The 14,298-nt window shown below is 34.8% G+C and overlaps 3 protein-coding genes across 3 annotated transcripts; 1 reads left to right on the forward strand and 2 right to left on the reverse strand.

The window, feature by feature from the left end:
* Positions 1-2,138: 2,138 nt before the first annotated feature.
* Positions 2,139-2,696, reverse strand: LOC140866994 (protein FAR1-RELATED SEQUENCE 5-like). Its single transcript, XM_073272062.1, has one exon. The coding sequence runs from the start codon at positions 2,694-2,696 to the stop codon at positions 2,139-2,141; it is 558 nt and encodes a 185-aa protein (XP_073128163.1).
* Positions 2,697-4,535: 1,839 nt separating this feature from the next.
* LOC140876408 (putative RING-H2 finger protein ATL71) lies at positions 4,536-5,042 on the reverse strand. The gene has a single exon (XM_073280358.1). It carries the CDS (start codon positions 5,040-5,042, stop codon positions 4,536-4,538), a length of 507 nt encoding a protein of 168 aa, XP_073136459.1.
* A 4,416-nt stretch (positions 5,043-9,458) lies between these two features.
* LOC140889410 (myosin-binding protein 7-like) lies at positions 9,459-13,753 on the forward strand. The gene is made up of 6 exons (XM_073297126.1): positions 9,459-9,859; positions 9,991-11,590; positions 11,680-11,729; positions 12,154-12,497; positions 13,058-13,153; positions 13,326-13,753. Exons 2-4 carry the CDS (start codon positions 10,202-10,204, stop codon positions 12,254-12,256), a joined length of 1,542 nt encoding a protein of 513 aa, XP_073153227.1. The 5' UTR covers positions 9,459-9,859; positions 9,991-10,201; the 3' UTR covers positions 12,257-12,497; positions 13,058-13,153; positions 13,326-13,753.
* The last annotated feature ends 545 nt before the right edge of the window (positions 13,754-14,298 follow it).

The following is a 14,298-nucleotide window of genomic DNA, read 5'->3' on the forward strand; positions in this document are numbered from 1 at the left end:
AGCAGATCGGAAGCACCGAACGTGATCGGACGTTCCGATCCTGAACGGCCGCCTGATAATCTTGACCGGAAGACTTTTGCCCGACACCATATTTATTGCGCCGATCGGAAGCTCCGAAGTTGATCGGACGTTCCGATCCTGTACACCCGCGTGTCTCAGAATTCAAATTTCGGAAGCTCCGATGCAGGGATCGGAAGTTCCGATCGATGCCAAAATTTCAGCTATAAAAGGAGGCATTCTGAGGTCATTCAATCCATCCCAACATCTTCAAGTCTCTCAATCCTCTCAAGCATCATTCAAGCCATTTGTTGAGCAATTTGTAGCCCCTTTTGAGTGTTCAAAATATATTCACATATCGAGTTGTATTCGGGGTTGTAATATCGAGGGTTGTTAGTTTGTGAGTTGGTTGCTCGGTTTTGTAAACACTTGTGTGTGAAGCCAAGTGTATTTTACGAGTGTTGAGGCTATCCTTGGAGCCTTTAAGGCCAAGAGTGTTGAGTTGTATCGGCGCGGTGATCGTGTCAAGTTGAAAGGCTATCTTGGAGCCATCAAGGCCAAGACGTTCGAAGTGCTAGTGGATCCTTGGTTAATCGACTTAACCAAGAAGGGGAGACGTAGACGATTTATCGTCGAACTTCCATAAATATCTCTTATCCCTTTTACTGCTTTATTTACATTACGCATTTATTTATCGCACTTATTATTTGATTGCTTAAGTCTTCCGCTTGCGTACTTGCATAATCGCTTTAAATTGCTAAAGTTGCCAATAGAACCTAAATCCCCCCCCCCCCCCCCATTAGGTTCTAACACAGATTTTGATATTCGATGTTCCTTGGTACCATTCACTTGCATTGCATTAGTTGTTTTACATATCATTTATTTTGCTGTAATTTATTTGATCTTCGTACTGGGGTTTGACCCCTGTCCCTCGGGACTGCTGTGGTTTTGTTGTTATTGCCATGGCAGGTAATACAGGTGGTTCTGTTGCCTCTGGTGGTACATCTGCCAGTGGAGCCCAGGGAGGGTATTGAGTCGTTGTGAATTCCCAGTTATTATATATTATTATTGGAGTCTTTTATTTGCCGGGGAGATGCCTCGTGTATCTGTATTGATATTTTTGCGACGTTGGAATTTGCTTGTTGATGTGTTTAGCCTTGCCGGCTTGCATGTGTTTAGTCATGGACAGTGCGGCTGTAGGTTTGTGTGTTGTCGAATTGGACACTATTTTCGAGTATTGTATTGCTGTTTGAGTTTTTGATTTTCCCTGGTATGTCCGATTTACGGGGAGGTCATGCCGAATTTTCGGTAGGCCCAAAAGAAAAATTTTAACTCGTTTTCGCTGTTTACATTAATTACTCCTGATTGCATGATCATTAAATACTAATCAGAAACGGGCCCTCATAATTCCCATCGACTCAAATTTGTGACAACTGCATTTTAATTCGTGAGTCTCCTTATTGAACACCACTTGCTTAGCCCTTGTATTTTTACCATGAGATATTACCTTGAACTCATGTAAAGAGTCACTAAAGTTCGAAGGTTGTTGAATGAATGTTGTGTTCAATGAATTGATAAATTCTAATTCAAACAGCTTGAATATGGTGAGTGTATAGATATCAGCAGCACAATTCAACAAAGGATTATGTTTCAAAATCATCGAAGCCTTCCCATGACGACAACAAGTATCCTCGACCTTTTCACTTTCTCGCCAATTGCTTTGAATTTTTTCATAACTGAGCACAAAATCATACAATGAAAAGGCTTTGTCAACCATTTTCTTAAAAACAGCATTCGTACTCTCGCTTCTAGAAGTAGCCAAAAGACCCGCACTGAACTTGAGATTGCTGAAAGTAATAGCCCATTTATGTCTCAATTTATACATGACATTCAACCATTTATGACTACTGAGATTATATTCGTCGATCATATATCTCCATGTTCCCTCAAAGTCTTCTTCAGATTCACATTGACTCATGCACTTATGCCACAATTGTTTAAAATTTGAATCACCGTTCAAGTGACCCAAGTGTGATGGGGCATTTTGATTGATATGCCATTGACACAACCGATGATGTGCACATGGAAATATTGTTTCTATTGCATTCATCATTGCTCGACACTGATCCGTGAATATTGTTTCAGGCTGTTTCCCACTCATAGAAGCAAAGAAATGTTCCAAACAACCATTCAAATGTATTCTCAGTCTCATCTGACAAGAATGCCAAACCAAACATGACATTTTGCTTGTGATGATTTATTCCAATAAAAGGGGCACATATCAAGTTGTATCTATTAGTCTGATAAGTAGTATCGACCGATAGAACATCTCCAAAATATTCGTAATCAATCAAGCATCTGTGATCTCTAAAGAAAAAATTCATCACTCGATTGTCATCATCTAATTGAACATTCCAATAAAAATTAGACTCAGTGTTGGACTTGTTTATAAAATAGTGAAGCAATGCAGCAGCATCCCCATCCTCAACTTTCGTATGTTTCTTTATACGATTGAGGTGATCATATGCATCTTTTCGAACAAATCCCAAATTCTGTGGTCCTTGTGCTTCGTTTTCCATATATGAAACTGCACTAGCTACAGAAATCCCAGCACTTACCATTGCTTCTAAGGTGGACTTTTGAGCATACGAAATGTTGCATGATGATCTCAACAAATGTCTTTGATCAGCCATAACCATTTCATGGTTATGTTCTATCACAAACTTAGCTACTTTCCATTCTCCACCATTTTGTCTCGTTATTCTCAGTTTGGCTTTACATCTAGTTCTAGATGTTGGCTTTAAGTAGATAGGAATTCTTTCGCTAGAACATTTTTCATCTTTACCACCTTGACAAGAACATTCGAAATCTTTAGCCTGGAGTTCTTTAGTGCCAGTGAAATAACATTGATCACCTTTCTTAACGCTAAAATCTTTGGCATGTGCATAATTACAATATAGCAAATAGGCATCTTCAACACCTAACAATTTGGCCAACACACAATCTATTCTCTAATTGATTTTCAAGAGATTCTGTAGATACCTGAATATGTCCAGTGTTTGAAGATTCAAAAACTACACATTGCTCTTCATTTCTATTCTCAACTTCAACTCCAATACTGATTCCTCCCACTAAGTCTGAAACAACAAATTAACTTTCATAATTTGAAACTTAAAAGGCTAAAGATGACAATTTTCCTTACAATGATAAAAGAACTACAAACCTGGTGTATCGCTTATCATATTATCGATTTCGCATAAGAGATTATGAATGAACAATGACCTACATAAAAATCAAACAAAAATTCAATTAAAGATTTTCATTTATTATTTATCACTAAAGAAACTATTTTTTCAACTGCATAAAGAACTTTCAACTTTTACGTGAAAAACAAGTGCCTAAAAGAGCTTATAAAATTCACATTTGCAAGATTAAAAATTCTGATATGATTGGTAATTTTCAAAGTGTTCATTTTTTTATTATTAAAACTTAAATTTATCATAAACACCTCAAACATAAAATAAAAAGATGTTTTTTTATTATAAATTATTATGCAACGTATGGATTACTAATTTACTATTGTTTTATCTTATAAAAAAATGATCCTGATTAATTACCACTAATTAAATTAATTAAAAAACTATAAAGCTGATTGTTGGAGTTACCAGTAGATTGGTGTGTGAAACTTTACGAAGGCAGCTCATAAATCACAAAAATATACAAAATGTGTTGTCTATAATTAATAAAACCCTTTTTTTACCACTAAAATAATAATAATAATAATAATAATAATAATAAACCCCTTTTTTCAACATTTATTGAAAGTGATAAGGCGCCACTAATTTCATTTCATTCCATTACATAATAATAATGATAATTTATAAACTGTATATAACCATATGTATATATATATAAACCAATAAAATACAGAATTAAATAGCTAAGGAAAAAAAAGTACTTGGCATGAGGAAGATGATAGGCTAAATGCAAAATTTTTTTACAGCAGCACGGCAATGATGGGTGATGCTCCGGCGGCAAAGGCAATGGAGGAGGAAGAAAGGTTTTTTAAAAGGAATTTGACGGTGGTTGATGAAAATTTTGATGAAGAAAACGTGTGATGTTAGTAAAAAATTCGGTGGATGTGATTGAAAAAATTGACGCGAATTTCCCTCCAATTTGGTAAACAAACCATGGTAAAGTAAAAGCTCAGAAAAATAAATAAAAAAAGAAAATTAGTAAAGGGACAGATGTCAGATTTTGAATGGGTCAGGGCACTACCACATCTGTAGGATCGACCCACCCGGAAAGAAACTATTGTTTTTCTTAATTAAAAGTACGGATGCATTGTTAATTCAAATGTTCAATAGCCCGATCCCTTGCATGCATTGCAGTCCAAACTTACCCTGGACAAATATCTTTTTATATACTTTTAAATAAGTACAATTAATTCAGATTTCGAATATCTAAATTCACGTATACAATAGAAATTACAGATTAATTCATCGCCGATAATATATATTTCACAAGTTAAATCATGATCATCCGATGGGTCTGGCTGCGAGGGGAACCACCTCCGCCAACGGCGACGGAATCGGCGAAGTACGACAGACTGGGCAGGTGGGGTGGCTGCGCAGCCAGGGATCGACGCACTTGAGATGGAAGAGGTGGCGGCAGTCCGGCAGAACCCTGAGAACGTCGCTGTTCTTGTAATCCGCTAAACATATGGAGCAGCACGCCGCCGTGGAATCCTTGTGCTTAATCTTTGCTTCAGAAAAGAGCATCTTCGGGTAGCTTGATAATGTTGCTTCGTCGATCACCACTTCCACCACACGGTCTTCGAACGGCGGCGCTGCCGGCTGACGATTCCGCGGCCGTGATGAGTCGGTGGTCGATGTGATTCTGTTGCAGCAATACGAGGCCACGGTCATGGTCGTGATGACGAGGAGGATTCCGATGGAAATAGCGATGCCGTAACCGAAGCCACCGATGTTGTAGGAGTTCTGGAAACCGGCGGCGGCCGCGGCGGCCGTGTCCGTGTCATTCATGGCGGAAGGGGACAAAATTTTGAATTAATTTAAGGTGGCCAGCTGCCATTGGGGAGTTGATATTAGGGGGCATCGAATGTCAACTGTCTCAACATGAAATTGCCATTTATTAATTATTCCCACTCACTATTAATTATTTAATTTATCGTGCCAGTTAAGTCCTATTTTCCTATAATCCAATGGCACTAAACTAGAAATTAAGAAATATAAAATATATTCTTGTGTAAGTATTGGATAAAGTCCATAAATATATCATATATGTTTATATATCTTATGATTATGATGTGTAACATATATATTACCAGTATAAAATACACAATGAAAAGTATATGTACAGTTGGGGTTGGGAAAAGTATTCTTATTTAAAAACAGAAAAAAGGATAAAAAAAATTAATTTAATAAATAGTCAACGGCCTTTGAAATAGTCAACGGCATTTGCCCTTTTCTTTTTTTCTAAGGGTTGACCTCGAAGGGAGCCCATTCCACATGAGTCAGAGGCCCATTGGCTCATGCGCAGGGTAAATCGAGGGATGTGCACGAGCGGCAGGAACCTGAAGGAGGGAGCACATGGCCCAATCCCCAGAGCATACCCCCAACAATATTTCAGCAGAGAATATGCTTCACATGATTATCGAACCCGCAACGCTGGAGAATTTCTTCCTCTATCGCTTGTGTGCTTCTTTCCTACAATTAAAATTTTCCCCTAAGCTTCTTATAATTAAATTAATAATTAACGAGGCTCTAAGTACATGAATAAACTAACTAATTCATTATATTCTAATTTTGGGACTCGGTCAAGCCAGACAAGCCCAGACGCAAGCTGAGCCTAAAGAACCAATATACATGAGGCTCACTCTGAGGTCTATAAGGCTTAGTTTATATTTGGTGTGTTTAGATCGGCTATCGAGCAAAGAGATGAGTCCGATAAAAGAATGCAATGACGGAATTGGGAAGATATAAGTTTCCTTAGGAAAAAGAAGACGGAAAGATGGTGTTTGGGATATTCCATGTTAAATTAGGGGAAAAAACTCTTTATAAATTTTCGTAAAAATATTTCACTGAAAAAACATTAAATCTTATCAATAATTTTTGTGGGTTTTTTTGGCATGATGTTCGCGAGAACATCTGAAAAAAAAAAAAAAAGAGTGTGTCTTACATATCTAAACTATGTCTATTGCTATTTATTAAGTTTAAGCACCACATAAAAACTGAATGATGTCTTGGTCTGGTTTTCTTAATCCAAAAATACCCCTCCACTCACTCATGTTCTTTCTATCATTTTCAATTTACACTTTTTTTTTAAATTTTATCTTCTTTTTCAATTCACTTCATTTCCTTCCAAATTATGTGGAGAGGGTTGCTCCCATGCCTATACATAAATATTTATGTATCACGTCGCACACACATCGGATGTGTCTCAATTACTAGTTAATATTAAGCTAAAAAAACCTATATTAATAATAATTTGTTACTATTGATAATAAATGACAAATATGTCGAAATCAAAATTACACGCTCTATGTTGTCTAACATAAATTACATAATCCATTATCATATTCAATTTAAAATTTTATTTAACCTCTTATCAAATTATTTCTACTCCATATATTTATCTATTCCTTATCTTCATCAATTTTTTATTTACATAATTTTTATTTATTATGTTGCATATGCATCGTGTGGCCACCGATCACTAATATCTATTCTATTATTCTTCACAAATTTGTAATAATAGTTATTTCTATAAATGATTTCCTCACACTATCTCGATAAAAAAAAATATCATTTTGACTACCTTTAATTGAATTTCTTGAATCCAGTCGTTGTCTAGACGTTCATGCCGAATCAAAATTATGTGTCATTCTTATCAATCTATAAAACAAATAAAATTTCGATTAAAATCCATTAAGTTGTATTCAGTGAATAATTAATAACAAAAATAAAATTATATAATATAGTTTCATATTATAAATGTTATAATAAAATAAAATCGTTTTAATTCAAAAATATCAATATTATAAACTAAAAATTATGGATACAATATTACTTATTTAATAGAAAAGATATAATTATATCATTAGTAATATATATACATGCATTTATATTTTATACTTTTAATATATATATATATATATATATATATATATATTGGTATATTTTGACAGACAAGTTCGTGACGTGTTTGGTTAAACTCGAGACCCGTCCGTACCGCTTGATCCGGTCTAAAATTATCTCGCAGGGACGGGTTTAATTGGGGAACCCGACTGGCGACTTATTACCATACATATGTTTTATGTTACATAATGTGTACACCTGACGGCTGACGGCTAACATTAATTAAAGGAGAGAAGTTGTATGGTATACCGTATGGGGAATGATATTTTCACTCCAAACATTTATAATTACACTCCACTTTTGATATTCAATGTACTTTCTTACAAAATTACTCTCAATTAATCATTCCATAGTTTTTAAGACTAATATACCCTTATTTATATATCTATATCTTTCCAATCGATCTCACCATATTTATACGGTTACATAGAGAATCTTACCTTTCCTTTTCAAAAATATTTCTTCAAAAAAAATATGAGTGATAAGAACATCAATAAAATATAATATTTGCATAACTAGAGGGGAAAAAAATGTAACACGTCATTTGGAAAAAAATATTTTAAATTTTGATTAAAATTTTGTATAAATTTGAAATGCAAAACAATTTAATTGGAGTATAAATTGTAAAGATGGTACGTAGTTTTTTCACAGCCACGAATCCTATTATTACTTATTTTATTTTCATTGTTATACTCTAACAATCTAAAAATTATTTTTTGATCTCAGACAATATATTACCAGTGATATAATTTTTCACTACTACCTTAGAACTATACAAGCATCATAAAAAATAACTATAAAAGCACATAACCAAATTAAAAATATTTTGAAATAACAAAAGGCACCAATCGAACAGCATAAACCAAACAACTACTCAAAATGAAAGTTAAAGACACTGATTTACTTGAACTAAAACTTTAGTAATTCAACTGGATTCGGTTCACATTTGAATTTTCTGCGATTAAAATAACAAGATAGATGTCAATACATAATATTTAAAAATAAATTTTAACATTGTCTTCTCCATTGTTAAGGAAGCAAAAGAAGATTTAAAAAAAACGTGAAATTTTCTAAATAAAGCTAATGAAATATAATAGGAAACGTGAATAAATTGTAGGATTGATGAGGGCATACTAGTCTTATAAAAATATGAAAAAATTTAAGAAGATTTTGTAAGAAATCACATAATTATCAAAAGTGGAGTGTAATTATAAATTTTTAGATTGTAAATATCATTCCCCATATAGTATACCTAACAAAATTAAATCATTGCTTTTTTTGAAATTCCAAACTTACGTTTAGCTCATACTGATACAATGTTGTCCTTGATTTTGGTTCTTAAGAAAATGATTTTGTTTTAAATTTATTTAATTATTATATATTTAATAAAGTTTGATTAAATTTTTATAGTTTATAATCATAAAAATATCATCTTACTGAATCTTTTGTCATATTCAGATTTTTAAATATCATAACTAATAAAACGTAATAAATAAAACATTTACAATGAATCTCGTTCACGTGTTATTTTACAAGTTTTTATTGTGGATTAATTTTAGTTGTTATATTTCATAAAATATGAATAAAAAAAACTATATATAATATAAAGTTATAAACAAACAAATCTCTCCCACATATATATTTTATTTTACTGAATAAACGACCAATAGTTGTGGGTCACTCGATATCGGTTACATTGGCGCCATTTGATGTGGACATTTAACACGATGGCCAATGATTGCATCGTCCACAGACTACACTATCTCCTCTTCTTCAAATATTGTGTGGTGTATTCTAAAATAATAATAATAATTAACGATGATAATAATAATGTGTGGTGTGCATGCGTACATATAAATTTTATGTGTAAAATTTCATTTAACTACAATAAAGTTGAATTCATATTTAAAATTAAACTTAATTTTAAAAGCATTAACGCATTATACACCATTTGCATATATTTTAGAGTTACAAGTTACAAATTAGTCGAGGTTTCGTAATTAAGGCCATATCATTGCAAACAAGTCAAACTAATCGTGATTAGTTCGACCCTCACTCGAATTGGGTTTTTATTATTTCTAATCGAGCAACTATTTATTAACTTTTTTTTTTTTACTGGTAACTATTTATTAACTTTTTAGAATATATATAATTTAAAATTTTGTGCATATAAATAAGAAATTTAAACCCTAAACTTATGCTAGAAACATTTTCGAGTAACTCAAAATTTTTATAAATCGACATCGAGCTTACAAAATTTAAATCGATCTTAGCTCGAATGGTACGATACTTGAGCTCGAATCTATGACGAGGGATTGATATAATTTTGGGGGAAAACTGAAATAAAGATTGATTAGGATGGCCAATGCATAATTTGTTTGTAATTCCCAATTGCACCAATTTTCTCGTCTTGGCTCCGTCTCTGATCTGTCTTTCTCCAAAATCAACGAACACCACCTCACAGCTTTCTCTCTCTAAAAGCACCAAATTCAGCAATCACATCTCACGAGAAACGAAGCGTTCTGGAAGCAAGAGTCCCCAAACGGATTGAAGAACCGGGAAATCTACAGTTTCAACGTCTACGTATACTGTAAGTTCCCCTTGAGTTTCCTTCAATCTTCAGTTGCGGGGAAGTTTTCTCGTAGAGTTCCCCTTGAGATCCAGGGCGCTGAGATGTCGCTATTCCCTCGCACAGCTGAAAGGTAAGGAAAGTTAGCATTCTTACGTGCATATTCCGTGTATTTTGGTATTGAGACGGTTTGTTTGATATGTGAAAAATGGAAAAACTTTTGAGGGGTTCGAAATCGACGTTTCTTGTGATCCTCTTTCGTAGGGAATTATGCCAATAATGTTTTCATCTGGAATTCGTGTTGAGATTGAGGAAAGAAAGGTTGATTATGCGTTGCCTTTAGCGAATTGGATTGATATATGCATTGGGTGAAGTGTTACAGCTTTGGATTTTTGTGTGGTGGTTGAAGATTTCTTTGGTTCTTCATGTAAAATTGGATTGTGGACCTTGGGGTTTATTGGATGTCCATTGGTTAATGTCGACCAAGAGTTCGCCTTCCACGCCGTCTACCAGCCTCGTCAAATGCTGTGACTCTGGATGTAGCTGTTCGGTGATGAACAGGTCTCTTTCAGGGACGTATCTCCGGACTGTGAAACGTAAATATGATGAATTCGAGGAAGATAGTGAGTTCGAGATCCCAGGGCTCATCGTACCACGAAATGCTCGTGTGGAGATAGGAAATGAATGTGTGGCTCTGCGTGAAATGGTCAGCAGCCAGCAGGTAACCATCCAGAACCTCATCTCTGAGTTGGAGGAGGAGAGAAATGCCTCGTCTTCAGCTGCCAATGAGGCCATGTCTATGATTCTGAGGTTGCAGAGGGAGAAGGCAGAGATTCAGATGGAGGCTAAGCAGTTTAAGCGGTACGCAGAAGAGAAAATGGCCCATGATCAGCAGGAGACATTAGCACTGGAGGATTTGTTGTATAAGAGGGAGCAGACCATTCAGTCACTCACATGTGAGGTGCAGGCCTATAAACATAGGATGATGAGTTACGGTCTCACAGAGCATGAGGCCGCTGGAGAGAAAGGTATGAGCCGAAATAATAGCTTGACTGAGAATCTTGAAGGGCAGTTTGAGTTTCCTCCTTATGGGATTTATCCTCCTCTAAAATGCAATTCACAGGATTGTGTGAATGGTGATGATGAAGCCACGGACATTGAGAAATATGCCTTTGGGGAAACTCCAAGAAATCAGGATTTTAAGGATTTGGAGCGCCGAATATGTCAATTGGAGAAAAGTCCTCAGACCGATGAGCCCAATGGGGAATATAGTGGCTCAAAAAGTTTGCTTGAGAAGGTAGTAGTTGGTCAGTCTCCTAGGCATCTCAAGAAGTTCTCAACTGACAGCTCAAATTCACTTGCGGCGACGTGTGAAGAAAAAGGTCCGGATTTTGCCACAGATTCTCCGAAGTTTGGTTGCAGTTTTAAGAAGTCGGAACTTTCCCATTTAAAGGAGATTTCCAATTTGAGGAAGGTGGATAATGCATCAGAAGTTGGTGATGATTTCAGCGACAGGGTTTACACAATTGATTCTGTTAATCAGGGGGCTTTACCGAATGGTGTCATGGATTTAAAGGCTACTGTTGCATTTCATGACGAGGAGATGACGACAGAAATGGAGTCGCTAAATCATCTTCCTGTTAAAGATATAGAGATCCAGAAGTTGTATGCAAGGCTTCATGCTCTCGAGACTGATAGAGAATCAATGAGGCAGACAATTATGTCTATGGGCACGGATAAAGCACGACTAGTGTTGTTGAAGGAGATAGCTCAGACCTGGTGCCAAGATATGTCACCAGCAAAGAGCATTCCCACGAGGAAACCATCAGCAGTTGAGAGTTTTTCGTTCATGTCAGTATTTAAGGTAATCATGGTGATAAATACACTAATAATATCATCTTAAATTATTTTTCTCTGAAATGCTGAAAATTTTATCTCGGGTTTCTTGTTCAGTGGATCACAACTACTTTTGTCTTTTGGAGGAGAAAATCACACAGATGCAGGTAAGTACAAATCTGTCATACTTCCCGAAATATATTTTTGCTCATTTGTTTGTTATTTTTGTCAATTGCTGCAATTGTTGATTTTTGCCAACCTGATTATATAATTATGTTCACTGAACTGTGCTGTTACTTAATTTAACTGCTACTGACTGCATATTATATGATTTGGTTGCATGCCCTTGCTATTGTAGTGATAACATGATACTTGATTCTTGGAAAGGAACTCTTCATATATGCAATATGAAGCCTGCCGTCAGTAAAAGGGAGGGTTTTTAATGTAGGGGACTGGGTGCTCAGGGGATATTTAAGTCTCCTTAATGATTCACATCACTCGTTGATAATCAGATCTGGATCTTATGTAGCGTTTAATATTTTGGAGAGTCTGCCCGGCTTAGATGATTGATTTTTTCGTTATTGCTCTTAGATACATGTTCGGATTATCCGCCAACAATGTGGGCTTGTTAATGCTGTTAGACAGAAGACCTCGCGTGGGACAATGGAGACGTATATCCATTTCACACATGTGAAATGGATGGCCAATACTCTGCGTCAATCCCGTCGCTATTTTGAACGCACCTATTGTTGTTTTTCTGGATATATACAGTTGCACTGGTATTGAGTTGGATTGTATTGTGCAGTATTCTTTTACTTCCTCTGGTTGGTGTAGGGAACAGTTGTTTCAGTTAGTCGATGGAAATTTGTTGCTCATTTCTCTTTGTTGCAATATAGTCGAGTGGGTCTAGCTAGTTTCCCCTCTGTACATAACAGGTATATGAAAGATTTTTCAATCAATATCTTTACATATCTGCAAGATTATTTTTTAAGAGGTGATAATTTCTTGTGTTATAGTTCAGAAGATGCATACAGAGAGAGAATTTCTCGTGTTATATTAATGGTATAATATAGATTTTATTTAATATAATGGGTTAGCAATCGATCTTTTCATATTTGAATTTTGAAGGACATAATTGGCGATTAAAATAAACAAACGAGGAAAACAAAAAGCAAAATGAATGGTCAAACTCCAACGAAGCTTCATTCAACATGCAGCAGCCCATTAATTGAGTTTCCTGCATCTTTCCCCAAAAAGTCATCCTAAAATTCCATCAAATTTACATTCATTTTCTCTCTATCTTCCGAAATAACATGTTTTTTTACTACCCTTTTACCCAAGATTAATTTAATGCTTTGATCGTTCATATTTTATTCGATTACAAAAAAAAAACGCGCACACACACACATATATATAGAGAGAGAGGTCTGTATAATAATCAAGAGAAAACAAATGGAAACTTCAAGGGGAACAGGCGTAATGGCAGTGTTTGCAGTTTCAGGAAGCGTGGTTTTTGTGGCCATACAAATCCATAAGCGTGTTCTTTCAAGTTTCATGAAGAAAATGGAATATGAAATCAAGAATTCCAAAGGTAGCATCCTTTATCCTCTTAACTTATTTTGGCAAAATTTAGCTATTAAAATGTTCTTGAGAATTTGAAATCTACTCATTAAATTCTGCATATTTGAACACACCCTTAAATTTTAAGGGATTGTTCGTATGTTTAATTTTGTAGCTACTTAACTTTACACAAAATAATTTAGGAGCCATGAAAGAAGTTGGGAAGAAGAAGGTAAAGTTTGCCGGTGAGCCGGCGGAGGTCGTGGCTGAGAAAAGGCAGGCCGTGGCTTCCCGGCGGAAGCATGACCAAAATTTTGGGAGTATGCCCCTAAATTGGCAAGTTTTGTATAAAGGAATTTTGAAACATAGGAATCCTCGAGGTTAAAATGAGATATCGTGTCTTGTATGCCCTTTGTTTTCTTTTCTTTCCTTTCCTTTTTGTTTTTAATGTATTTTGTTTGTTGTGTACTTACTCGATTGCCCTGTATAAGAAAATGATATTTTCATTAGTTAAACATTTGTGGTCTAACATAAAATTGATTGTGCATTCTAGTATTTATGTGTAAAATATCAATAAATATTTTGACGAATTTACATTAATTTTTTAATGTTATGTTCTTTTTTATACAACAAAGTTTGTCAGGCGCGCAAAATGAAAAATCCTTGCAGTTTTTAGCATTAATACTAAGGTTTTTAGATAAAGTTTTGAATTCATTTTTATATTCTTACACAACTTTTATTTGCTAAATTTGTGTTTTGTTTTTGTTTTTTTACAAGTAGAGACATTCTCTTTTCCAAAAGTATATACCGAGATTTAAAGTTCAATTTTCATTTTTATTGATATATTATCAATGAAATATAATAGAACAATTTGATACTATATGTTTACGAAAATTAATATAACTCAAGTTTAATTTTTTTTGGGTATATTATTATTCTTTCAAAATTAATAATGACTCGAGGTAATACAATTGTGAAGTGGTTCAAAAATAATATAGAAAAATACTCCAAACCAAAACAGGTGAGAAACAATCCCGTTAGTATGGTTTACTTAGCTAGCCTGCAAACTAGTTTAATTTACAGGCTATTGCGTTAGTTCGAGATTTTTATTCAGTACGCATCGAAATGTGACGGATGCGGGATTTCAGGTCATATGAAAAACAAAAACAAATGGAG

The sequence above is a fragment of the Henckelia pumila genome, chromosome 1, assembly GCF_033568475.1.
Source record: "Henckelia pumila isolate YLH828 chromosome 1, ASM3356847v2, whole genome shotgun sequence".
Taxonomy (NCBI): domain Eukaryota; kingdom Viridiplantae; phylum Streptophyta; class Magnoliopsida; order Lamiales; family Gesneriaceae; genus Henckelia; species Henckelia pumila.